The sequence below is a fragment of the Diceros bicornis genome, chromosome 10 (genome assembly GCF_020826845.1).
Source record: "Diceros bicornis minor isolate mBicDic1 chromosome 10, mDicBic1.mat.cur, whole genome shotgun sequence".
Classification (NCBI taxonomy): Eukaryota; Metazoa; Chordata; class Mammalia; order Perissodactyla; family Rhinocerotidae; genus Diceros; species Diceros bicornis.
The window spans coordinates 36,292,349-36,319,934 of record NC_080749.1 but is presented as its reverse complement, the minus strand read 5'-3'; the positions used below and the strand labels follow the sequence as shown (position 1 = coordinate 36,319,934).

The 27,586-nt window shown below is 38.7% G+C and overlaps 1 protein-coding gene across 10 annotated transcripts in view; it reads right to left on the bottom strand.

The window, feature by feature from the left end:
• FMNL2 (formin like 2) overlaps positions 1 to 27,586 on the bottom strand; it is a 398,204-nt gene that overhangs the window by 108,312 nt on the left and 262,306 nt on the right. For 9 of the 10 annotated variants that reach the window (XM_058548973.1, XM_058548970.1, XM_058548965.1 and 6 more), the window contains one exon: positions 14,894 to 14,977. The exons of the other annotated variant lie outside the window; for it this stretch is intronic. In XM_058548973.1, coding sequence (XP_058404956.1) covers positions 14,894 to 14,977 — 84 coding nt within the window. The remainder of the gene's footprint in view (positions 1 to 14,893; positions 14,978 to 27,586) is intronic. 10 annotated transcript variants of the gene reach the window in all.

Genomic DNA, 27,586 nt, shown 5'->3' with positions numbered 1-27,586 from the left:
ATCAATGCAACCTCAATCAAAATCCTGGAGGCTTCTTCTTAGAAACTGACAAGCTGATTCTAAAATTTATATAAAAATGCAAAGGAATTAGAACAGCCAAAATAATTTTGCAAGAGAACAAAGTTGGAAAATTCACACTACCTGATCTCAAGACAGTAATCAAAACAGTGCTGTACTGACATGAGGATAGAAATAAAGATCAGTGGAAGAGAACAGAGTACAAAAATAGGCCCACACATACGTGGCCAATTGGTTTTTCCAAGATACCAAGGTAGTTAACGAAAAAAGAATAGTCTATTCAAATGATACTGAAACAGCTGGATATATACATACGGGAAAAAAACAGTGAATCTCCCTCCTTACGTCATCCCATGTACCAAAATTAACTCAAAATAGATCACAGACTTAAATATAAGAACCAAAACTATAAAATTTGTAGAAGAAAACACAGGAGATAATTTTTGTGACCTGAGGTTTGGCAAAGATTTCTTAGGCCAAAAATGCATGCACCACTTTAAAAAAAAAAGATAAGCTGAATTCGGCTTCATCCGAAAAACTTTTATTCTTTCAAAGACAGTTATGAACATGAAAAGACAAGACACCAACTAGGAGAAAATATTTGCAAAATACATGTCTGATAAAGACTTGTAGCCAGAATATACTTTTTAAAAACTTCTATAGTTGAATTATAAGACCAACAACCCGATTTTTTAAAAGAAGCAAAAGATTTGAACAGATCCTTCAGCAAAGAAGATACACAAATGGCAAAGAAGCATATAAAAAGATGTTCAACATCATTAGGGAAATGCAAATTAAAACTACAGTGAGATACCACTATATGTCCATTAAAATGGCTAGAATTAAATAGGCTGACAAGACCCAAGAGAATTTGGAGCAACTGGGACTCTATTACATTGCTGGTGGGAATGCAAAATGGTTCAGCCACTTTGGAAAACACTTAAAATTGGTGAACATTATTGCATATAAATTATACCTCAGTAAAGATCATTAAAAAACAGCATCTCAAAGTAATTTCTTTAGATACATTTTACTTATTTGTTACTGAACACAGTTCTCTTTTTAAAAAGTTTTCCTGATACTGTTTTGGTCTCACCGCCCTAATTAAAAAGAAATTCACAAGCCAAATAGTCAATTTTGTCAGTTAATACTTTTGCAAGAAATAAAGCATTCCAAGGGGGTCCTGTAAACCTCTTAGTTTTACAATTTCCAAAACATTTACATCATAAATCATTCATTTAAATCATTCTCTCTTTAAAGAATTAAAAATTTTTGGAATTGCTGTCAGTTTTCCATGCAGAAATCTTCACTGCCATTTCATGAGATACGCTTCATCCACCATCTTAATCTAATCCTCCCTACCTCACCCTGCCCAACGCACATCCCAGTATCCTAGACATATAAATATTCACTTTCTAAAACATAAAAACAAAAGCAATGTGTGCTAACAACCTGAAAACCTAAATCTCAAACCCAAGCTCCAGCTGGGTATTTTACGGTTTCTCCTTAGATCTTCCACCATGATTTCAAATTTAACATCAACACACACATACTCCTTCTAATCAGCCTATGTCTTTCTTTTCATCTTCAGATCACAAGATTAAGCCAACAATAGTTTCAATCTGTGATCCACATGGTCAAAATGAGTCATTAAATCAAGCTCTCAGACAATACCTGACAAGGATGAGCTGAGAAAGGAGACGGAAGCAGCTTCTTCAAAATGGTCATTGCTGAGGATTGCTGGCTGTGACAGAGATATATAAGCACAATATCCAACCTATTAGGAGCGTTCATTTTATAGGGTTTTAGATGGACTTGGGAAGTTACATCTGAAAATACGAGCACATATATCCACAGCCAAGTGGTTGCGTCAACATTCTTGTGAAGACAACTAGCAGTGGCTTTAAGGGTAACAAATATCTGCCTAATGATGGTATTTCTAGTATCTGAAGATGCCACTGCAAGCCTTGGTCTTGACCAAAGCTAGAATCCACCATGTTGATGGAGAACATACAGTCTTTGCCCCTACATACAGCTGTCCATTTCTCACAAAACCCAAATCATATTTCTAATTTATTTTCCTCCTGTCTCCCTGAACCCCCAACATCTATGGTATAGATATCAAAACCAATCTACCTCTTTTTCTGCTATTTAAGTGAAACCACCAAAATGCTATTTTACTACTATAGCAGGGATAAAAACCTTAATTTCCTCAATGACTTCAAAAAAAAACTTCTTTCACTTTACTAGAAAGTTCATCAAGATCTGCAGTGAATGCTACAGATAAGAAGGACACAATATGTGGGCTGAGAGCTCCCTGTATACTTTCAGTCTTTCCAGAATTTACTTTTAAAATTCTTATTTTTTTTCAAATTCTTCTTTGAAAGATTCAGCATTATGTTTTCTAAAGCACTATGGTCATCGCATCTAACACAACACTCTTCACAGCATGTGCTCAATAAATCACTTAGTTGATTGACGAATGGAATGACGAAAAGAGCCGCAATCACATGGTGATCCAGGTCATCCACTCGCAATTTTTTCAAAAAACTTTTCCAAACCATTATGGTACTCTTTAACATAAAAATATTCAGAATTTTTTAGAATCAGCTCAAGCACTTGCTGGCTAACATCCAGAAAGCTGTTTGATTTCTCTTTTTCACGAAGTTGAACAAAAAAAAAATAGCCTTCTGCAGCAAAGGTGATGAATTAAATGTCCAAATGTTAAAACAATGTAAAGTAGTATTTGTATTACCCAGTAGAAATTCTTCAATAATACACCTTAGTAAATCACTTAAATTATTTTCTAAAAGGTAATAATGATGATCAAAGGTGCTCAGTTTAGCCCAAATGCACGAAATTGGCTCTATGATTCTTCCCTTCCTGTAACAGCCTTCCAGTTGATAAAAGATGCTCACACAATAAAGTTTACTTCTAAGCCAGCTCAGGCAATTAAGTTGTTTTAAGGGAAGTTGAAGACGGGGCAAGGGTAGGGGGATCTACAATTTCATTTGTATTAATTACGAGGCAGGAAGGCAGGCAATGTGATGGTCATTTTGGCAAAAGTTAACCTAAAAGCTTCAAATCAGACTGAGCCCTGGGCTTCTTCCTCTGGCTTTTAATGCCAAATAGCACTTCTGACAGAGCGTTTATATCAAGCTGCCCAAAAGGATTAGTTTAAAAAGGAATAACTCCCCACTTCCTTAGCTTCCGTTCTCCCCTTTCTCTGCCCTCCTCTCAGTCCCTGTGGGACAGGCCAGCGTCTTTTCTCCTCACCATGAAAACTGTATGACAAGGGAACCTCTGGAAAAAGAACAGTATAAACCCCTTCTAGGTTCAGGCTCGATCTTCCACAACTCCAGAGACAGTAAATGCTAGAAAGCTCCACATACGGAGAGTTGGCATCCGCTCCTCGGATTGCTTCTCCAATGTTTTAGAATCAAGGAATCAGAGACCTGGAATGAGTCTTAACGGAAGGGAAACTTCACTTTCAGGAAGGAAACAAAGAAACTGCGTTCTTTTTAACAGCAACTAACTCAACACCCTTCCTCAATAAAAGGAAAACAGTCCCTTAAAATCTCAAGCACAAGATAACCCAGACACTTTTTTTTTTTTAAGTTTGGCAAAAATGCATGTCCCATAGCCAATCCATGCCTGTCACGCTGCTGGAACTCAAAACAAACTGGTACTAGCAACCATTTAGAGTCTCTTTCCAACTCAAAGTATTACATGAGATACCTGTTTTGGGAAAACTCAGATCCATATCCTCTCTCTTCTCTCTTTGCTGTCCCTCACCTATATAACTAAATGCTTATTTAATGAAGAAATTAATGAATACACAAATAAAAGCAAGTTTTAATCCTGAATACGACCTAAAACAAATGAAACTATCAGACTATCAAAATTGGTATTCGTAGCAGAGACTAGCTGTTTATTAAACATTTTCCTCTCTTTCCTGGGTGTTCAGCTGGCCTACACTGCTCATCCTTCTCTACAGGTCTAGCCAGTGGAGTAAGACTACAGGTGATGCCTGCCACTTCCAGGCCTGGCCCAGAAAACTCCCGAGGTGTGCACCTGTGTGTTCTTGCTTCCTTTGATTGGAGACAACCCCCAGGGCAAAGCTGAAGCTCTGCTGAAAACAGCCTCACCTGGGTGCCTCATTCATTCTGTCAAATTTAACCCCCGATGAGCAACAATACCAACTTGGATTGTTATGTGAATGACAAGCTTATTACGTAAATCATTATACATCTTGGCATCTGTAGTGGGATGTTTGAATGTTGGTCCCCAAAGAGATATGTCCATGGTCTAACCGCAAACCAGTGAATGTGACCGTATTTGGAAAAAAGGTCTTTGCAGATGTAATGAAGTTAAGTATCTTGAGATCATCCTGGATGATCCAGGTAGGCCCTAAATCCAAAAATAAGTCTCCTTATAAGGAGAGAAGAGGAAAAACAGACACGGGCAGACGAGGGAAAGGCCATGTGAAGACTTCTGGAGGCGGAGTTACACAGCCACAAGCCAAGGAATGCCTAGAGCCAGCAGAAGCTGGAAGAGGGAGGGCAGGATTCTCCCCTAGAGGCTTTGGAGGGAACTTGGCCCAACCGACACCTTGATTCCAGACTTCTGGCCTCCAGAACGGTGATAAAATACTTGCTGTTGTTTCAAGCCACCAAGTTTGTGGTAATTTGTTATGACAACCCTAGGAAACTAATCCACCATCTACTTGTTATCCTACCGCTACTCTAACTTACACTGGAAGTTAATAACAGAGAAGGTATCCACATTAAGTGACCTCAGATCACAGGACTCAGTACATCTTTAATAGGATGCGTTCTGGGGACAAAACCACAAAAAAAATTTACCTTCATTCAGTAATTTCAGTTAGTAATGTTTTAGTTAGTAATGATTTGGTATTGTTGTTTTGAAATTTTTTATATTATAGGAAAAGACAATTACATTTATGTTAGGAATCAAATATTTCAGTGAAAAATAAAAATGATAATTATAAAATCAAAGAAATTAAGTAAAGCAATATCAAAAATTGATTTGGAAACATCAACTCATAATTTTTAGACACATATTTTCAAGGTCTAGACACAAACTGAGAAGCAAATTCACCCAGCAGCTGTGACAATCTCTAGCTCTCACATTCTCATCTCTAATACCATTCCCCACTAAAAAGAATAGGGTTCCTTGGAGAAATGTCTTATTAAAGGAAAGTACAGGTTAAGCCTAAGAGATGGTTTTTGCACCATAAAATAAGCTCTCGAGGATTAAGAGGGTCATGTCAAAGTGACACAGGAGCCAGCATGAAGGAGTTCCCACACTTCAAAGTATCAATAATGTGAGCCTCAAAAAAATATATATCCTTTTATCGAAACACACTATGAAAATCCTTGTGTTCACAATGATACTCACACTCACAAGAGAAAGCCAGGGAAAACTCATTTGTCACCTTTTGAGGTATTTATTAAACCAAATCCTTACTTTGAAAAATGGCAATGGAGAGAAAGAATTACAGGAAAAATTATATTCCAGGGTAAACAAAGACCTAGTTGAAAGTTCTAGTTGCTGGCTTAATGTAGAAAGGAAACAAAATTATAAAATCATCTTTTTGTAACTCGTAATGAAACTAACTCAGCAAAAGATGATCAATTGGTTTTAAGCTCACTCAAGTACAAGGCTGATAGGTAACTAGATGTATATATGGCGCCAAAGGAACACTCCACAGATTCCCCACAAGGGGAAAAACACAATTATACAATGGAGGGATCAGGCTGTCACCTGATTCTTTGACCAACATTATCTAACAGTGAGACATCAGACATTGTCTCCTATGATATTCTAGACAAAGATGTTCAACATCAATCTATCATGTCTTTACATCTACCTTCTAGTTAACAGGAAATTCAGGAGTTCACACACCGCTAGGAAATAATCAAGTAAATGCAGACAATAAAACTTTCTACAAAATGGCTTGCCTGGTCTCTTCACTATATGAGCATCATGAATGAAAATTTGTTCTAGATTCAAAGAAACCTAAAGAACATAACAGCTGAATGCAATGTGTGCTGATGCTGGACTAGATTCTTGTTTGAACAAACCAGAAAGAACAGCAGGAAAAATTGAGAAATATGAACTGGGCAATAGTTGATAGTACACAATTATTCATAGGGCTGGCCCGGTGGCGTAGTGGGTAAGTTCACATGCTCCGCTTTGGCGGCCTGGGATTCGCAGGTTTGGATCCCGGGCACAGACCTACACACCGCTTATCAAGGCATCCCGCCTATAAAGTAGAGCAAGATGGGCACGGATGTTAGCCCAGGGCCAATCTTCCTCAGCAAAAAGAGGAGGACTGGCAACAGATGTTAGCTCGGGGCTAATCTTCCTCACCAAAAAAAAAAAATGAAAAAAGAAAAAAGAATTATTCATTTTAATTATGATAACTTTATATTTGGATACAAGAGAAAGTTCTCACTTTTATAAGATGCTGAATTAAAAAAACAAAAAAGATAAACTGGAAGGGGCCGGCCCGGTGGCGCAAGCGGTTGGGTGCGCGCGCTCCGCTGCGGCGGCCCGGGGTTCGCTGGTTCGGATCCTGGGCGCGCACAGACGCACTGCTTTGGCAAGCCATGCTGTGGCGGCGTCCCATATAAAGTGGAGGAGGATGGGCACGGATGTTAGCCCAGGGCCGTCTTCCTCGGCGAAAAAAAGAGGAGGATTGGCGGATGTTAGCACAGGGCTGATCTCCTCACAAAAAAAAAAAAAAAAAAAGATAAACTGGAAAACAAAATACCTAATGCATAGCCAAAAGAAGGATGACCTGGAGGGGGAAGACCAAGTCTGAAAATGATAAAAGAAAAGCACTAAGGGCTTGAAAGACAGAATTTAAAAAGAATTAAACAGATTGCAAAAACCTAGTAATGATCTAAAAATACATAGCATTTCAACATACCAGAGAACTATGGAACTATAGTAAAAATGCAAAGAATTTAACATCAAACAATATCAAATGTAGTAAAAATATCAGCTAGCCAGAGGATAGAATAAGGGGGAGGGGGGAGAGGAGATGGTTGTCTGCTAACCCAACAGCTGGTAAAGCCAGAATGAAGTGAGTGTGACTAAATGTAGAATCCAAGCCTGGAACTTGGGGACAGAGAGAGACTGAAGGCAGATGAAGTCTCGAGTCTGGGAGCAAGGGGAGAGGGGGCAGAGCGAGGGAAAGGCAATCGCTGCATCACCATCTTTTCCTTCAACGTCTTCCCCACTGTCTGCAATCCATCTGCTCGCTCAAATGACTAACATGGCAGCCACCAACACTCCAGTAGGCTATAACCTGCCCCCACATCACTACGCATTTATTACCCCTGCTACTTCAAGGACAAGCCCTCATTACCCAGAATCTGATGGTCCACAGGAAATAATTTATCAGTATCCAGTAGTATTTGCCTACCTGGCAGAAAAGAACTCTAACTGGCTCACAAAAATGTGAACGCTTTTTTTTAAAAAATCACAGATATATATATGGGGCCAGCCCGGTGGCATAATGGTTAAGTTTGCATGCTCCGTGTCGGCGGCCCGGGGCTCATAGGTTCGGATCCTAGGCACGGACAATATGCACCTCTTATCAAGCCATGCTGTGGCAGGCATCCCACATATAAAGTAGAGGAAGATGGGCAAGGATGTTATCCCAGGGCCAATCTTCCACAGCAAAAAGAGGAGCATTGGCAACGATGTTAGCTCAGGGCTAATGTTCCTCACCAAAAAAAATTCAAGAAAAAATCACAGATCTATGTGCTCTTTTTTAAGAAATTTGATTCCAATGACAAATTGGCTTAACTACTGATACTAGTTATCCAATAAGTAATTTTCTTGTCTTTTGAAAGAGACAGTGTTAGGGAATAGAAGTGAAGGGTTTAAAACAGAATTATATTCTTAATCATTAAATACATTCGAATGGCATGGATCAGTTGTGTTGAGAAAGACAGGAAAGCAACAACTCTCACTGTAATAGAGTATTTTAGTGTAATGGAGCATCTTAGTGCCTGGCCTGACTCAGCTCTGGCTGGGTAGCAGCAGGGGCCCTCCCCTTTCCTGATCAGGACATGCGCCAAGCCTTGAGGGCCAAAATCTGATCTCCCTGAAGTGCTTAACATAGGAAACTGAGTCTAAGTGGGTATGATTTCCTGCCACTTCTTCACTCTCACCCGTTCTGTTGCTGTTTTTAATCTCCTTCTCCCATATCACTCCATACAAGTGAAGGAAGGGAGAGGACCCCCCCATCACTCACTAAGGCTACAATGCAAAACAACAGCCAGCCATTAGGGGGCAAGGTCGAGCCATGCCAACCCACCCCCCAAAATAACAAATCTCATTACCAGCAGGGCAAAGCCACAGGGAAGCTTTCCAACCCAGCTCAGGTGCGGCACTGCTAACATTTCAGGACTGGACTATACATTCACGGAACCTACACCCATAAGCATCAGTCATCCAAAATATCCTGAATTTTTGACTAATCACTTCCACTTGATCATTCAGCAGAGGCACAGTTATGAACCAAGCCCCCGCCACCTCTAAGTTCTCTAGCCCCCGCCACCAAAAGCATGAGCAGCCACAGGATGAAGTCTTGGTGATAGCCCCTTACCTACTACAATTTTTGTTTCAGTGGACCGTTTCCAGGTCCCCAGTGTAACACAGAACAACTGAAAAGGCTTGTGGCTGGAGTTTGGAATGGGTGTCTCGTCTCACTAACTAGCTGAGGCGACCTTGGCAGTGGCCTCGTTGTTTATGCTCTTGAATCTCAGTTTCATCATCAATAAGTGAGGGGATTAGTGACCAGGTAGGAAACGCAAAACAACTTTCACTTTACTTCTGTTCCAATACAGCTGATTTTTCTTCTTGACAAGCATGTGTTAGCTTTTCCAGTAGAAAAATAAAAAGACTGGCTTGAAACAAATGGTCTCTAATGAGCCTTCCAGACATAATGATATGCAAGTCTTACGTTCATCCAGGATCTCTAAAGCTCCCTAAACACAGCCTTTACCCAAACTTGTAGGAAATAGCCAAGACCTCAAAGACAAACAGTATAGCACAGCGTCTGCGTTTAGGGAGCAAGCTATGTAGCTTGTGGGTTTTCATTTGCTGTTGTCAACGCAACTTAATATGTCCAGCTTTTTACTCTCCCACCGTCATCTCATGTGATTATAAAACTGGCCTTGGTGTCCCCAGTGTGTCCTCAAATTGATGTCCTCATGGGAACTCTGCCCACTTACTACAGCCAGAAATAAGTTCTTTCAGATGCACTCACACCACCCAAAATCCAACAGAGCAGCCTCTCATCCTTTGGCTTCTATAGCCCCATTCAGACCAGAGGAGACAGTTCTCCCACATTACTTTTTTTTTTTTTTGCGGTAACATTGGTTTATAACCCACATTACTTTAACTTTTGAGACCCACTAGAAACTCAGGTCGTCTATATATTTACACAATAATCTAGGAAAGGACAAAGGGACATTGCCAGAATACTATTACAGAAAGCTCTTTGGGTCTCAATCGCTTAAAAATTTTTATTTTGCTCCTAGAATTAGCCAAAGAACTTGATTTTCAGTTGACCATGGGTAGGTGGAGACAGAGTTTGATTGCAGAAATGCCCATATAGACTTCTCCATATCTACATCAGGCACCCTTCCGTTATTAAAGGAGTTAACAGAATTGAGCAGTGATGTTGAGCTTCACTTATCACAATCAAATTACACCAACAGGTAGAGGAAAGTGAAGAGGATGAAGAAACAGCAAACCTCTACTTCCACGCTACTTCCTCCACCTACCTTTTCCCTTCTGCCTTCCCTTCCTTCCCCACTGTCTCCCAAACATATCACTTAACGCGTCTTTCATTCAACACACTTTCAATAAGCACCTATCATGTTTCAGGCACTAAGCAAGGTGTGAGAAGTACACAAACAGATGACACATTGAGCATGCCCTTAAGTAGGAGACATATTTAAATACTATTTACCAAACAAAGAAACAGACTAATGCAACCATACAAAAGCATGAAAAAGTTGATGACGTGTATTCAACTCAACTGACTTTCCTAAGCTGAATCATGACAAAGCATTTTATTTTGATCCTCTGTATTTGCTTCCTTAGAGAAAAAGATTCGATGCACTGATTTGCACAATGCCCACATCATACAGAAAATTTAAGTTTCATTATCAGTGCAAGGATAATCTTTGTTCACCAGTAATCCTGATGTATTATTTTATGTTTCATCTTATTCAAGAAGATGACTTACGAAAGTTTACAACTTCATACAAGATTTTTTGTAAGTGAGGAAATCAGCGTGGAGGGAAAATGTGGGCGCGAAAATTAGATGAAGTCGTGGATGAGGCTGGTAAACAAAACACACGCCACTAAGATACTGTATACTTGGTAAAGGAAGACCACAATTTGGCTCTGAGCGTTCTAGCAGCCAAGGAAAAAAGGAGAAACATAACCAGTTCCATGAGAAACATAACCAGTTCCATGATTCATAGTATCCACATGATAATTTTTCATGGAACTTAAATCTGAAATAATTTCTCCATAAGTCCTCCACCACTCTTGATCACATACTTCCTCTTGGTATTAAATTTCTATAATACCCTGTTTCACTTTGTGCACCTTGCCTATAACATGTCTCAATTTATAGATAATAATATATCTTCATTATTTGCTTAAAAAGAAATAAAATCAATATTTGTATTCAATACACTGGTCACAAAACATCAGGGGCCAGGGAGTGTCTCGTGTGTCAGATATCAACGACAACACACCATAGTCTTTGTTTTAAGATTTCACAAATAAGACAAGAGGTTTGCCTTGATGTTTTCTTGGACTGAAAATCTATAGCTGTGGCTTTTCCCAACAGCCTCATGCAACATGCATTCAAATCATAAAGTATGTTTGAGTAACATATGATGATAGATTCAACACAATAAATTTCCCTGAATCTTTTGAAGACAAATTGACAATAAAAAACAATAATGGTACCAGTATTTAATATCTAGGCCCCTCAGCAGCAGCAGCAGCAGACACACCATTTATGGAGCACCTACTATATGTCAAGTGTTATTCTATGTCCGTTACATATATTACCTTCAGTCCTCAAAATAATTTAAGGATGTTCGTATTAACTACATTTTACTAATGAGGAAAAAATGAAGATCATTAAGTAGCAAGTATTTTTATTTTTAAATTTTATATTATGAATTTTCCAACATAAAAGCTGAGAGTATAATAGACCCTCAACATAATCCTACCAGCAAGATTCAGCAATTATCAAGATTTCTCCATATTTCCTTTATCTACCCTTTTTTTTTCTTTCATGAAGTATTTTACAGTAAACTCCAGTCATATAATTTCACCCCTCTATCAGTACACAATTCTTAAAAAATAAGGACAGATTCTTCTAAAATCACAATGCCAAAACCAAACCCAACAAAGTCAACAATAATTTCTTGGAATCATCTAACAATTTCTTTGGAGTGACTAATCAAATATTCCCAATTTTCTAAAAACATCTTTTTATAGTTAGGTCGTTCCGATTAGGATCCAAAGAAGATCCACACAAACATTTAGTTCTCTTAAATCCTCCTCCCCTCTTTTTTTCCTACCTCTGATTGTTGCAGAAGCAAGTGTCTTGTTTTTCGAGATATAACAAATATCACAAAATTTACACTTTTAAAGTGTACAATTTTAGTATATTCACAAGGCTATGCAACTACCACTACTAGGTAATTCCTACCACTATGTAATTTTGTGTAATTTTTGTCACACTAAAAAGAAACCTGCACCCACTAGCACTCACTCCCCATCCCTGTTCCCAGTCCCTAGCAACCATTAATCTACTTTCTATCTCCAAGGATTTTTCTATTCTGGACATTTCCTATAAATGGAATCATAAAAGCAAATGTATTTTGAGTGTCCATCAGGTTAAGAACCATAGACAGACATAGGTTAGGTACCAAATATATATATGACATGGTCCATGCAGATAACAGATAAGATTAACATTCAGTCAATAAACACCAATACATTAAATTTGTCATATGAATAGTACATTATGAATGCGTTAAGCTCATGGTTTTTACCTTTTCCCTCACAAACACACATTAGAGAAATGATATTCATGTAGGAGACACACTAATGGGTTACCCATAAATGACAAAAAGTCTGGTTTTCTGCTGGCCACAATTCTAACAATGACTTACGGTTTAACCAAAAGTGATAGTTGACTATAGTGGTAACACAGGTAGGTGAGGCTCTGTGCTGTGTTACAACTCCCTGGCTTTCTCTCCCTCTCAGGGTAGCATACCAGAATGCAAGACAGAGAAATAGAGATAACCTGTATTTTTTATTTTCAGTGTATCATCAACCACTTGAGCACTTTGTGAGGAAGGGAGCAGAGAGTAGGTTAAGGGTATAGACCCCAGAATGTGCATATTCTCCAGAATCAGACCACCTACGCCACTTTACTACCTAACAGCTATGTGACCTCGGTAATGATTTAATCTCTAAGTCTCAGTTTTCTCCATATGTCAAATGGAGATACTAATAAGTACGCCTGCTGGGCCGGCCTGGTGGCGCAGCTGTTAAGTGCACGTGCTCCGCTGCGGCGGCCTGGGGTTCGCAGGTTCGGATCCTGGGCACGCACCGATGCACCACTTGTTAAGCTATGCTGTGGCAGCGTCCCACATAAAGTAGAGGAAGATGGGCACGGATGTTAGCCCAGAGCCGATCTTACTCAGCAAAAAAAAAAAAAGAGGAGGATTGGCATCGGATGTTAGCTCAGAGCTAGTCCTCACAAAAAAAAAAAAAAAAAAACCTAATAAGTATGCCTGCTTTGAAGATTAAACACAAAGCTCTTATTAAGAAAATCTGCTTACTAAATGCTGGCTATTGGTGATAACAATAGTTATTATTATCATTTCACTATTATTAACAAATCTCCCACGACACCTCAGCACTGACGGAGTCACTGCAGTTCGGAGCTTTCAGCACCTGGTGAAGTGACTGCCAGAGAGGAATCGATTAAGTGACTAAATTCTCCATATCCTGGCATATTAACATTTAAGGGCAGTAATAACCTGAACTTTGAGGATGTGAAAATCAGAAACGTAATTAGATAACCAATTTGCTCCCCTCCCAGCCTCAAGATCCCCTGGACCCCACCATCAACCCTATGAAGCTACTTTCGGTCGGAGAAAAGAGTAGAGCTGCTAGAACTCTTCCATCATTAGCAATCTTCCCTTTCTGGCATATTGGAGATGCAAAAATAAATAATTCAATCAAGCCAGAAAGCAGCAGGCCAGATTGAGTTCCCAGCGAATCCTGCGGATCTGAGGAAGGAAGTTGAGCCCTTGCTCGGGGTGCTAACTAACGGCCACGCGAGGCAGCCTCCCTCTGCCTGTGCTCTCTACGCCATCATAACCTGGCATCTGTAGAATTTTTCACCTGCCTTTGACCCCCCTTCACTTGTGTGATTACCTTTCCTTTATATTAATTATCTCTATTATCTTTATTCACTGTCATTACAAAATCATTTTTCCTTACAATAATAGGTTCAGATAATACAAAAAGCTAAGTCTCAAGGAAGGAGATTATAAGTGTCAGCAAAATTTTATTCTTTGGCATCGCGGTCACATAAGCAGTAAGCTTCTTCAGTTTCTATCTACTCTTGGTGCTCAAATATAGTGTGGAAAAGAGAGGATGATTTTCCCACTGTTTCATTACCGTTTTAGTTGAGAAGCTAAGGTTAAACTACACACAGTGAGCACTTCAGAAGCTCCATGTGAACTGCAGGCATCTATTTCTTAGGGAACATGGACCCTTTACCTATGGGGAACAGAAAACCCCTCTGCTCCCCTGACACATTTCATCCCCACAGTAGAGACCAAGGGAGCTGTGCTAGGAGGAATTACAACACTCCTCAGAAATTTTCAAGGTGGCGGGGCTGGGAGGGATACAACTACCCTGAAACTCTTGCACAAAACAAAAGAGCTAAGATATGGAGCCTACCCTCTGCTGTAGAGAAGGATCCTTCTAAGATTTAAAACAACTAGCCCGTACCTAGCCCAGCAGCGAAGTGCCAAAAAAAACTACTACCAACTACAATGGAATGCTATATATCATTTAGAAGAATGAGGTATAGACATATATGCTAAGGAATGTATCAAGATGCAGAAGAGTGTGTGTATTCATATATTTTTTTGTTTGTTTTTTAAAGACAAAAACATTTAAAAAGCTGGAAGGAGATACTTCGAAATCCTACCAGTGGATCTCTGAGGTATAGAATTTGGAGGACAGAGAGAGAAAATGGAGAACTTCACTTTTTATTTTATAACCCTCTGAAGAGTCTAAATTTATTATAATGAGTTAACGATAAAATGAAAACAACTGGAGAATTGCTAAATAATTTTTTTCTCAGCCCAAGCAATGTTTCTTTATAAACAATTCACCTTCTTGCATGAATATACAACAGTATACATGCATAGGAAAGCTAACTAAACCAGAGGACCTGCATTATTCAAGCAGCATAAACTGCTATGTAAGGTAAACAGAAAAACAGATCATCTGAATTTAGTTTGCCCACTTGACCAGATTTCCCAGAAAATCTAACTACCCAATGTTTGAAAACAAAGGAGAGAATTAAAATAATTCTAGAATAAAAGACAGCATTTTGTAACTTTTCTTTTGGTCATAAGAAACAGAAAGGTGAAGAGTCACAAAATGGAAATCCGCGCATCTGCTGGAAAAAGTCTAATACATTTAAAGGAGGACATCTGGTTCTCTTCTTCCAGTATTTCTTGATAAAAGCATCTCTGTATCTTACCTGATCACAAATCAGCTCCCACTTTTTCTCGTTGTCATACTGCCGCAGTAACCTGGCTTTGTCAGGGGGTAGGTTCATGGCGTTCTGTAAAAAAAAAAAAAAAAAAAAAAAAGGGAAGAGAGATGTCACATTCCACAACAGGCTGCTAATGCCCAACTCATAGGCAGACCAAAGACTACTACTATGGTTCTTTTATGACTTCTTTTCAATTCCTAGCATCTGATTAAACTGAAACACCCTACAAAAGTCATTTAAACATCTAATCGGTTTAATGGGAGGAGAGAAACTGAAGTCCTATGTTGGGTCATCAAGGTGGTCTGCTCTGAACTACAGACTTCCATTTCGGCAAAGGTAATGCATTATTTCTTCATTCAATGGCAGGCTCCCATTCTACTCAACAAAAGGTCAGAAGTTGTTGCTGAAAAGGTACTGCCCCAATTTCTTTTTAAAGCACTGCAGTCCCACCAGACACAGAACAGAAAACACCAAAAGAAAAGTCAGTGACCAGACCATTGATAGATAACATCAACTTTTACTCACTTCGATAGATAACTATGAGTAAAAGAATAAAATTTTTTAAAAAAAAACTAAAAACAGTGCAAATGTTTATTGTCCCCTCTGTGAGATGACAGCACTGCTCAGGACATATGTTAACATGAGCAACCACAAGTCTCAGTTTAGCTATACAGGCTTATGAAGTTGGGTTTACAGTGAGAAGCTGACCATAAGATAAAAGAGATGTCTACACATCAGTACTCATATAAACCACCCCCTATCAATACAGCACACCTTCTGCAATGTTGGCCACGGATTTTCCCAGGTATATTCATATGTTATTAGTCTAATGTCCCAAATAATCAATCATATACATTTTCAGGATACTTAGCTTGGGTCTGAGGTGAGATCTCTGGCCACAGAACATGGCAGAGTGAGAGAGTCCTATCTGTTCCCTTGGCCTCCCTGAAGTTCCCGTGCTCTAAACAACTAAGCTAAGAAGTCAATAAATGTCTTACATCTAGTAACGGTCCTGTCTATCCCCTTGTAGAAACACTCTAAATCATAACTATCCTAAAATAAACAACACAGCTCCTTGCCTGGGTCAATATTTGAGTAGACAAATGCAAAGGTCTTGAACTTTTAAGGCTCAAGCCCCCAGCTCTCTAGAAGACCTGGCTTATAGAGAAACAATTGCCCTTGTCACAGTTACTGTCTCACGTTACCCAGTGAAACAAATTTAGTGGAGGCAAGGGTGGGTTAGTTATTCTGACTTAACGTCAGAGAATTAACCTTTGATGATTTTGATAGATATAACTCAAGCATTTTCCCTTAAACTCAATCTAGCATCCAGACTGGTATGCCTAAGTAGGTGGCAGAAATATATACCACCTTCTAATTTGAATCCAACCCATTTGAATCTAATAACCTGTCTTCAGAGTATTAAATTTTTTAATTACCCCCCAAAACTGACAACATAATTACAAGAACTCTGGACTTCAGAGTTTTCAATGGTACTGCCAAGGCTTCTCCATAGAAACATCTAAAATGGGAAAAATATTTTCATATGGCCTATCTGAACTAGAATGGAAAAGACCTACTTGTATTTATTTGTTATTACAATTTTACAAGGTTAAACAACCACCCCTGGCATACAGCAAAGGAGAATCCCATGTGTGTCTTTCTGAGGGGAGCCCACGTTATTGACTATTAAATAACCAGCCCGTCATGGCTTATCTGCACCCTAGACATGTATTATTTCCTCTTAAACTGATTTTTGACCCTCATGTTAGTGCCCCTGGGTGTGATTATGCATTAACTAAGAACAATAAGATTATGAGGTAAGTTAAATGAGTTTTTCTGAGTCTTTATTAATCTCTTTTGGTATAAAGAGGATAAGAAAAAGGATGCCTGAACTCCTAAAAGGTGCCAAGCACTGTAGGAGGCATTTTGTACACATAATCTCATATAATCTTCATAACAAGCCAATGGGACAGATACAATTCTCCCCATTTTATACAAAGGGAAACAGACCTGGGAGGACTTGGTTAACTTGCTCAAGGTTGGACAGTTTTATAGGAGCAAAAACAGGACCTAAACTTAGTCTGTTAGACTCCCTAGGACAAACCATGAAAATGCCACCAAGCTTTTTTTTGCAACAAGGCAAAATGGCAGATAACTGACTTTCTATTAGTACTCTACTAGACACTCATACAGAAGCAGTTTGCAAACACTGCTACAGGAATGAGATGCAAGCCCCACTGTCACTGCAAAGAGAAATATAAGATGCTCCTTTCTAGATCAACTTTTATTTTAATGAAGCAGTCTTTCATTCAACAAATGTTTATGAAGCACCACTGTTGTACAAGCACTGTGCTCCATGGTACAATGAGGAACCAAACAGATATGGTCCCCGTGGAGCATCATATTACAGTGAAGGAGATGCAGATGAAACAAACTAATCTTCTAAAATTCTAAGTCCTGATAGAGATTATCAGAGGACAACTTTAGATTAGATGGTCTGGGAAGACCTCTCAGGAAAAAGTAACAATCAACATGAGTCCTAAAAATGAGGAGTGAGCCAGGTGAAGAGTAAAGGAGAGCATTCCAGGCAGAGGAAACAGGGAAAAGATACTAAGGCAAAAAACAGCTTGTCATATCAAAGAGCTGGAAGAGAGTCAGCATAGCTGGAGAAAAAGTAAAAGAGAGGGAATGACGGACTGACCAAGTTGGAGAGGTGAGTCAAGGCTATATCATGCCCAGCCATGTAGGCCAGAGTAAATACATTTTATTTTATCTAAAGTGCAACGGGAAGCCATTGGCGGCTTGTAAGCATGAGATGACATAATCAAGTTACGTTTTACAAAGATTACTGTAGGTGCTAAGTGGAGAACTGATTAGAAACAGCCAAAGTAGAAGCAGGGAGGCTGGTTAGGAGGACAGGGCAGTAGTTCAAATGAATGATGGTGGCTTGGACAAGGCTGATGACACATCAAATGAAGTAAGGTGGATAGATATCAGAAATATTAAGTGACACTGGTTAGACTTAAGGGCTGAGAGAGGACATCAAGAATTAATACTTTGCTTCAACCTTGAGTCACTAGGTAAATGGTGATCCATTTAATGAGAAGGGCACATCACAAAAGAAGGCACAGATCTGGAGGAGGTGGTGAAGAATAAGATTTCTAAATGGCCCTGTTTTGGTCTGAGATACCTATGAGACATCCAAAAGAATAGTCAAGCAGGCAGGGAAATACATGATTCTGGTGGTCAGAAGAAAGGTCTGCAACTTCCTGAACAAAAAGAATCTTAAGAAGTCTTCTTGAACCTGATGACTAGTTTTTGTCAGGAGAAGTTACTTAAAATCAATACATCAAAACTAAAGCTGCACTTGGTAATCATTCACCAAGCATCTAAAATAACCCCTTTCATGGGTCAAGCCTCTAAGCTACTCAGGGATACACTGCACAGCTTAATAATTCTACAGGGACCACGAGGAAGCAGCTCTATTTAAAATCAGGCACTCCACAGAGGCCTGGCTAAAGTTCAGGGATGTTGTGATTAGCTGGTAATAACTGCCCTTAAACTTTTTTAGCATGAACTCATTCCTTTTGTGCTGTATGCGGCAGGACTCTGGAGTTCAAGTTAAATGTTCATGCAGGTAACTCATAAGAGTCCAAGCTATTTTCTAAGGAAAACATTGGCTCTATCTCCAGGTCCCTTTGCTGCCTCTATAAAAATGGATTGCTTTTCTATTTGGCTGAAAACGTAAATCAACTTCCAAGTTTTTCTAACACAGTGACAACTCTACCTCCTCCATACTTTGTAACATCTATGATATAGGGCTCTCTTTTCCTTCCTTTCGTCCATCAATCCATCCAATATTTACCGGGCTTTGACCATGTGCCAGAATATCTGCACTGCAGGCATAGGAGACAATTTAATCATGAAGTCGCTGCACTCAAGTACAAGCCAAAAGTCCATTGAAGACATATGATGTTTGAGTTGAAAAGTTTAGTGGATGTTAATTATCTACTTCTAGACTGTACAAATTCCTAGCTAAAATAAATTAGGCCATCCAAGAGCATTCTTTCTGTAAGGAATGTCCCTTTCCTTCCTTTCAACCTGGCAAACTTTTAAGAATCGGCTCAAATACCATTTATCATTAGAACCTTCTCCCAACTACTCCAAGAAGACACCCTCTTCGTTGGGCTCCAAGGGCACTGGATACATGTCTCCATTACAGCAACTCGCACACTATATTCTAATAATCTGTTTGCCTACCTAATTTCCCTACTGGACTAAGGACTTCAAGGACAATTTCTTTTGTTAATTTCCCATGCCTGGCACAGTACATGGCAAAGCGTGGGCACTAAGAGGCTGCTGACTAAATGAAAAGCAAACTAACTCAGTCATACTGTTCAGTCTGAAAATGTCTTCACTGATTTAGCATTTATGCTTCAGCTATTAATAAAACCTATACACTAGGTTTGTTTATTATAAAACCTCAGTCAATGATAATGCCTATTACTTGTCAGTAATTATCTTCCAAACAGGAATTCACGGGGAAAAAATCCTCAAGTTCAATTCTAGCATCATTTCTGTGAAAAGAAAAATGATATTTTAGGTATTCTTCTGTCATATATAATAAATCATGGAATTTGAACTTATTTTGTTTTCATTGCCAGTAAATTCAAATCAGTATGAACTATAACAATCTAACCCAAGTTGTAGTTACATTTATGGTCTATATTCTTATCTTTAATTATTTTACATGGTTTTTAAACGAGCTTTCCATCTCAGAATCTTTTGAAAATAGAAGGTAAATAACAATGGAATACCCAAGTTTCTGAGTACTTCGTGGAGAAATTAATTACAGTTAAAAAGAGTCTATGATAGTCTATATATCTGAAGTTATACTTACAGATTAATTATCATATACAACACAAAGTAGAAGGTATCCAAATCATTCAGAACCAAATATTGTCCTAGGAATACAGTTTACTGATATCAGTTCTTGTCCCAGATACACAGAAGCAATGAAAACTTGCAAATCATTCTTCTTTTTTCCTGATATCCTCAAGGCTTATGTTGAGAAACCCACAGTGATACGCAGACACACAGTAGTGAAAGTAAATCATATCAAATACACCTTATGTAATATACTTTTGTTCTCATAATCCCTAAATTAAAACTTTCAAGCATTAAGTCACCAGATTCAACAAGAGAAATTCTTCTATTACATAAGCACCTGCATAGAAAGAAGAAAGGCCATGGACTTTACAAGCAGTGTTGCTTATGGAAGCAGGAAAAGCTTGTCACAAGAGAAATAACTTAGACAATCTTTTAGAGTTCTTAAATGATAAAAGTACAAATGGTTTACAGGAACTCAAAAGGAGCCATTACTTTTTTTTAAATTTCTGGTAAAAAACACATAATATAACATTTGCCCTTTAAACCATGTTTAAGTGTACAGTTCAGTAGTGTTAACTATATTCACAGTGTTGTGTAACAGATCTCTAGCACTCTTTCATCTTGTGAAACTGAAACTCTACATCGAGAAACAACTCATCTTTTCCCCCCTCCCTGGAACCATTATTTTTTGCTACAAAAAGCAAGGAAATGTGATGGATTGCAACCAGACGTCTGGGCAGTTCAGTAAGGAATGGGATTTCATAAGGCAGTATGGGGCAGGGATTTACCAGTTGGGCTCCTGAGTTGAGCTCGCTGGATCCCAACCCTGACTCTACCAGTTATTATTGGTGATCTTAGGCCATACGACTTGAATCAAAAAGCAAATTAAAATGAACAAATAATCCACAATTGAAAAAGCCAGTAAATGTAATCCAAAATTGAAAGTCAGAATCAAAGCTAAGAGTCAAAAACAACAAGATGTACCATTTATTGATGGTCTAATACATCTCAGGCACTTAAGCTCTTTGCATGCATTATCCAACTTAATCTGCTCTATAATCCTGACAAGCAGGTATTATCTTCTCCATTTAACAGAGAAGGAAACTAAAGGACAGGGGAGTTCCATGCATGAGATAGGTGGCAAAGACAAGACTCAAAAAAGAGAGGTCTGTATGATCACCCTCTTTCCATGACACTTAGGCTATAATGTTTCTAAAATACGACCCGACTGAAAAAAGCAATCCAACAATTCTACTTGAATAACCAGAGACATAGTCATTAGCATGCAAGGTTAAGGTGAAAATGCATAACATTATTTAAGCTATTAATATTTCCAGAGTACTGGCATTTTAACAGAAGTCTTCAATATCTTTAAAAATATAAACTAGAACCCCCCCCAAAAATTACTGAGTCAAATCTATAGATAGCCAGGTACTCTGCCAATTCAGCCAACACTTAATAAACCCTGATAAAAAGCAAATGAAGGTGGAGATACAAATATGAGGTAAACTCAAGTATCCATGAAGCAGAAGGAGAGAAGGTAAGTATAGTAATACAAAACAGAACTGTCAGGTAATATAATCGAACCTCAGAGAAGCAGCCATTACTTTCTGTTACGGAAAGCAGGAAATGCTATGGACTGGGCTTGGATGTATGAAGAGAGCAATAAAGAATGACGTTTAGGGCCGGCCCCGTGGCTTAGTAGTTAAGTGTGCGCGCTCCACTACTGGCAGCCCGGGTTCGGATCTCGGGCGCGCACTGACGCACCACTTCTCCGGCCATACTGAGGCCGCGTCCCACATACAGCAACTAGAAGGATGTGCAACTATGACATACAACTATCTACTGGGGCTTTGGGGGGCTAAAAAAGGAGGAGGATTGGCAATACATGTTAGCTCAGAGCCGGTCTTCCTCAGCAAAAAGAGGAGGATTAGCATGGATATGAGCTCAGGGCTGATCTTCCTCACACACACACACAAAAAAATTGCAATATCTAAGGGCAGCAGGAGGATGGTTGCAAATTCAACACACAACTCGTCCCTCTGTTCTACTAACCTCAAAGCCATTTCCTTCCATGACCTCTAGTCTTGTTCCAAACAACTACCTGACATCCTAAATTTTAATATCCTCCTAGCCTCAAGGAACCTGCTGAAACATATTCAGCTTCTTTCCTGGCACAGGACTCGGGCAGCCAGCCAAATAGTTCCCCAACATGAATCATCAGTCATCTTTCATTGTCACTGTTATTTTTATTTAATCATTAAGGGTATTAATATCATTCACTGTAGCCAGTGAAGCCCACAACAGGAGAAATCAGCCTGCTTGCTAACCGAGCTACATCTTCAAAATACAATCTGACTGGAAAGTTGTCCTTTCTGGGAACCTGTGAGAATGAGACATATCTCTAAGCTCCCATTCACAATTTTAGTTACAGCCTGCTTTCTTGGAAGGCTTTCCTTAAGGATTAAACTAAATACAAATGACTCTTCCGTGACTTTTTTATAGTCAAAAAGTACAGAGCTGGAAGAGAAGCTTATGATAGTTTAGCCCTATTCTGTCTTTTACAGGTGACTAAACAGATTCAAAACACTGAAGGCAATGTCCACATTCATATAACTGGTTATTACCAGTGACAGAACAAAGAATCTAGGCTGACATGCCTACTACTCTTTATCCATTACCATGAAAGAAAGCCCACTTACATCTGTCATGCGCACACGTGTGCGTATGAATGAACACACATGCAAGTATGATCGAGAAAATCAAATCACATAATGCCATGTAAAGTAGTTAGCACAAAGTCTTGCACATAGGAGGTGCTCAATACACGTTAGCAATCGTTACTCTTATTAGTATCATTTTAAAGAATACATGAATTACCAATATGTTCTTCTCCTACTTTAGTGAGTCTCTATCATTTCCTGACTATACAAGTTTTCTTAGACCAAAGTGAGTACCAGCACTTGCCATTGTCTCTATCATTCCTCCTTGATTTGGGGTTTTGGATCCATAGAACAACTCGTTTTATTTGTGATGTTATGAACTTCTAGAAAGTTATACATTTGTTTTTACCAGGAAACATAAACTAAACAAACCAAAAACTTTCCAAAGTCTCATGTAAATTACCTACAGTTTTAAACTAGTCACACTTTCACTACCCTTTGCAAATGGGAATGAAAAAGTGTTGATTTTATACATACATATACATATATATATATATGCATGCTTATATTACTTATATTTAATTGCAAGGCTAGATTATCACCAATATGGATGAAGCTAGTTGGGAGAGCCCATCTTATCTACAGAAGAGAAGGGCATAGCTACAGCACTCTAGGACAAGTTTCTCACAGCCCATCTTTCTGCTACTCCCCATATCACTAGTTAAGTGATTCAATACCCAGTAGATGCCAAAACCACACATCCCTCCTCTGGCCATCATGCTAACTCCTGAAATACAGATTCTTATCATATCCAAACACAAAGGGAATAATGGGCAGAAACATTCATTCAATTTCTTTCAGACCTCATATTGGATTGTCATTAGAGGTCTGATGCTTGATTCCTTGACGTGTTCTGGAATTCAAATAGTTCTTTACCAGCTGTCCACCAACTGCCGTGCCAAGAGCTGTGCCTCCCTGCACACATCTGTGTACTGGGATGGGGGAATTACACAAGAGTCCACACTTAAGATGCTAGAAAACTGCTTCATGGGCAACCATTTGACAACGTAAGGGCAAAAGTATTCAAGTGCTAGCTTGCTGACACAGACCAAAAGGAGTCAAAAAATCCAGAGAAAGAGTTCTTATTCTACTGATGAATATCACCTTTCCACGACACAAGATTGTTTAGAGTAAAAACATTTTGAGAATCGGAGATACCAAACTCAAACTAATTATGAAATATTATATAGCCAGATTCCACCACAATCAAGCCATAAGAATGTGATCTCTATTAGCTACCAATCAAAAACAAGTATATTTTTCACCCTGCCCCATTCCCCTGAAACCCTGGCCTCGTTCTCCCCTAACCCTTTCCCAGCAACATGTCTTCACTTCCCTTCTTAGATCATTAGGGTCATTGTTAGTCTCCCTCTTCCCTTTCGGAGCAGTTACTCTGGAAAAGACTACTGAACCTGGGTTCCATATTCTTGCTTAGCCCAACTTACTGCCTCACACTCTTCAATCTCATGATAAGGATCACCAAAGGAAGAAAATAGTTCACGTTTATGCTCAACTAATATCACATTTTCCGAGACAACAGGACAAAGATTATGCTTCTAATTTAAAAATGAAGATTTCTGCCACAATTGTGACCAAAAGTTACAGCCTCAAATCTAGAGCTCCCCATTTGTAAATAGCTACAACTTCAAGGGCAGACTTGCTGTCACAGGCAGAATAATGGCCCCCAAAGATGTCCTCATCCTAATCCCAGGAACCTGTGAATATGTTTCCTTCCATATTAAGATGTGACTGAGTTAAGAACCCTGAGATTGGGAGATTATCCTAGACTACCTGGGTGGGACCAACGTCATCACAAAGGTCCTTAAAAGTGGAAGAATAATTTGAAAAACAGAAAATACGTGCCGGTGAGGATGTAGAGAAACTGGAACCTTCGTACATTGCTGTTGGGAATGTAAAATGGTGCAGCCACTGTGGAAAACAGTGTGGTGGTTCTTCAAAAAAGTTAAATGTAGAACTAATGGCTGACCCCACAATTCCACTCCTAGGTATACATCCAAAAGAATCAAAAACAGATTCACACAGATACCTGTTCACCAATATTTATAGCAGCATCATTCATAATAGCCAAAAGGTGGAAACAACCCAAGTCTCCATCAACATGTGAATGGATAAACAAAATGTGGTATATACACACAATGGAATACTATTCCGCCACAAAAAGGAATAAAGTTCTGAAACATACTACAACATGAATGAACCTTGAAAACATGGTTAAGTGAATGAAGCCAGACACAAAAGGTCAAATATTGTATGATTCCACTTATATGAAATACTAGAATAGGGAAAATCATAGAGACGAAAAAGAGATTAGAGGTTACCAGTGGCTGAGGGGAGGGTGGAATGGAGATTACTGTTTAATGGGTAAAGAACTTCTGTTTGGGGTGATGAAGAACTTTGGAAATAGGTAGTGGTGATGGTTGCATGACATTGTGAATTTACTTCATGCCACTGAATTGTACACTTAAAAAATGGTTAAAATGATAAACTTCATGTTATGGATATTCTATCACCGTAAAAAAAAAAAATACTTAAAAAAAAATGGAAGAAGAAGAAAGAAGACTGTCAGAGGGAAGAAGTCAGACTGATACAATGTGAGAAGGACTTCACCAGCCAATGCCGGCTTTGAAGATGGAAGAAAGGGGCCATAAGCCAAGGAGTACAGACAGCCTCTAAAAAGGATTCTCTTCTAGAGTTTCTAGTAATGGAGCCAAGCTGAAGGGCTCTATTTTTGCCTAGTAAGACCTCTATCAGACTTCTAACCTACAAAACTATAAGACAATTAAATTGAGTTGCTTTGAGCCACTAAGTCCATAGTAATTTGTTACAGAAGCAATAGAAAACTAATACTCTGGCTGACAATATTTTGGCTCCCCCAATGCAGAACTTCCCTCTTTCCACAACACCAAACTCCAAAATTTTCATATCGACTTCTCACTGCCCATGATCAGAGGTATGGTTCCCATTTTATGTGCTGTGGATTCAAATCAATAAAAGCCAGCACTTAATTTAATCACAATAGAAAATGAAAAACCTTGAGGGAGCGGATGATGTCCTAAGATTAAATTACTGAAAAATCTAAAAATAAAACTACCAGCTGATGAAGAAGACATGTTATGAAATAAAATTCTATACTACCCACACAAACACAACAATACTGACACAACTTAGGTTTCACCGCAACATACGTTTATCAGTCTTGATGGAACTGGTTTCAAGAGATCCATAGAGTTCCTCCGACAAGCCCAGCCAAGACAGGCAGGAAAACTGGATAGTCTTACATGGCAGGCCTTCTGGCTTGTGACAAGTCATCTCTGTTCTGCTCCTGGTTTTCTCCTCCACTAGCCTACTACTTAGCTTTCGGCCCTTACACCTCAAAGCTGTGGAAAAGACCATCAGGTAAACTTTTTTATCTATGTGTAAAACATCCTGGTACTAAAAGCACTACTCTAAGTACAGTTTATCATACATCAGTTAATTCAAAAAAAACCTGTTAACAAGCAAATTGAAGAGAACATAAAAACTAGATAACCAATTTGAAGACTTTAATAAGTAATTAAAATAATGTGTGCAAAAAATACCCTTTATTGTTTTCTATCATTGTTCAGTGCCCTTATCTATTATTAAAATATCTTTCTGATGTTACAGTAAAAAAAAAAAAAAAAACACTACTTCAACGTCGCTGGTATTTCTGTGGTCAAGATCAACCATCAACAAGTTAATTCACACATGATGTCTAAGGGAACACTTTTATATTTAATTTTTTTTAAAGCACTTAACTCCTTAAGATGTCATAAAAACTGAAGAATTTCCAAAATAACTGACATTAAGAACAAAATGATTCAACAACTTCAAAATCTTTTGGAAGGGATCTCTGGCCACATTCTATTTTACTGATTTATCTTTCTGTTCTTGTGACACTGCAAGCCCCTGGAGGAAGTCCCCTTTATAGCCTCAGCAAAGTGCATAACACTCAGGTGGTGCATAACACTTGTGTGCTGAACTCTGCTCAGCCATGCAAGCTGTATTTTGATAAACTAAGGACATCCCACCCCCACTCCGATCTTTTATCTTCTTTTAAACTAATAAAGGATTAGGGCCACAAGAGAACTGTCAAATTGAGCCATCATCTATTTGCATATTTAATAGTATACAAATACTACTAACAATGTCTATTCCAATCCTGTAAGGAAAAAAAACATCATTTATAGGTCCAGAATGTACCTTCTCCTCTCATCCTCCAACTTGCACCTGATCTGCCCTTTCTATAGCCCCCACTCTATCCTTCTCTACCAAAATCTACACCTCCCTCTCAGTCCTGGGTCTCCTATATACTATGCTTAGAATTGCCTTTTCTATGTACTTTTCCAGTAGTACTTGCTTTGGGGACCAAACATGATCATATATGTTGTTCTACCATTCCACATGTGTAGGCTTTCTCTCCAATGAGAGAGAAAGTTCTCTGGCATACTACGATATCTCCATAGTACTCAGAACATGTACAGACACATAACACACATTTAATAAACATTTAAGAGTTAAGCAAAACTCCCACAATACCAGTAAAACCAAAACCTTCTGGTGTTTGGTACAGGGTAATTTAGACTTTATACATGCAAAACAATTATGACATTAATAACAGATTATTTATTAAACAGCTGAACTAAATCATATATTACAAACATGAACCCTTAGACACCTTGGTAACAGGTATCTTTTGTTTGGGGTGTAGGTTTTCAATCTTTGTTGTTTTTATTTAGGAGAGTATTAAGGTTCATGTGAAATAAAATCCATGTCATCTGAATTATTCCTGGTTTTATATTCTCACATTGCAGTGATGTGTCTTAGGCATAAAGTACTTCCCAAGTGTATGATCTGGTCTCAGTCTAAAATGAGGAAGAATGGTGCATTCTTCACTGTATGCAGCAAGCAAAGCAACAAGAACAAAACACTGTCCAGGGAAAGCAAACACCTACATTTATAGACAACGAATTGCTGGGAAGCAGGCCCCAGGGTGTGCACTACTCAATTTTAAGTGCTAGAC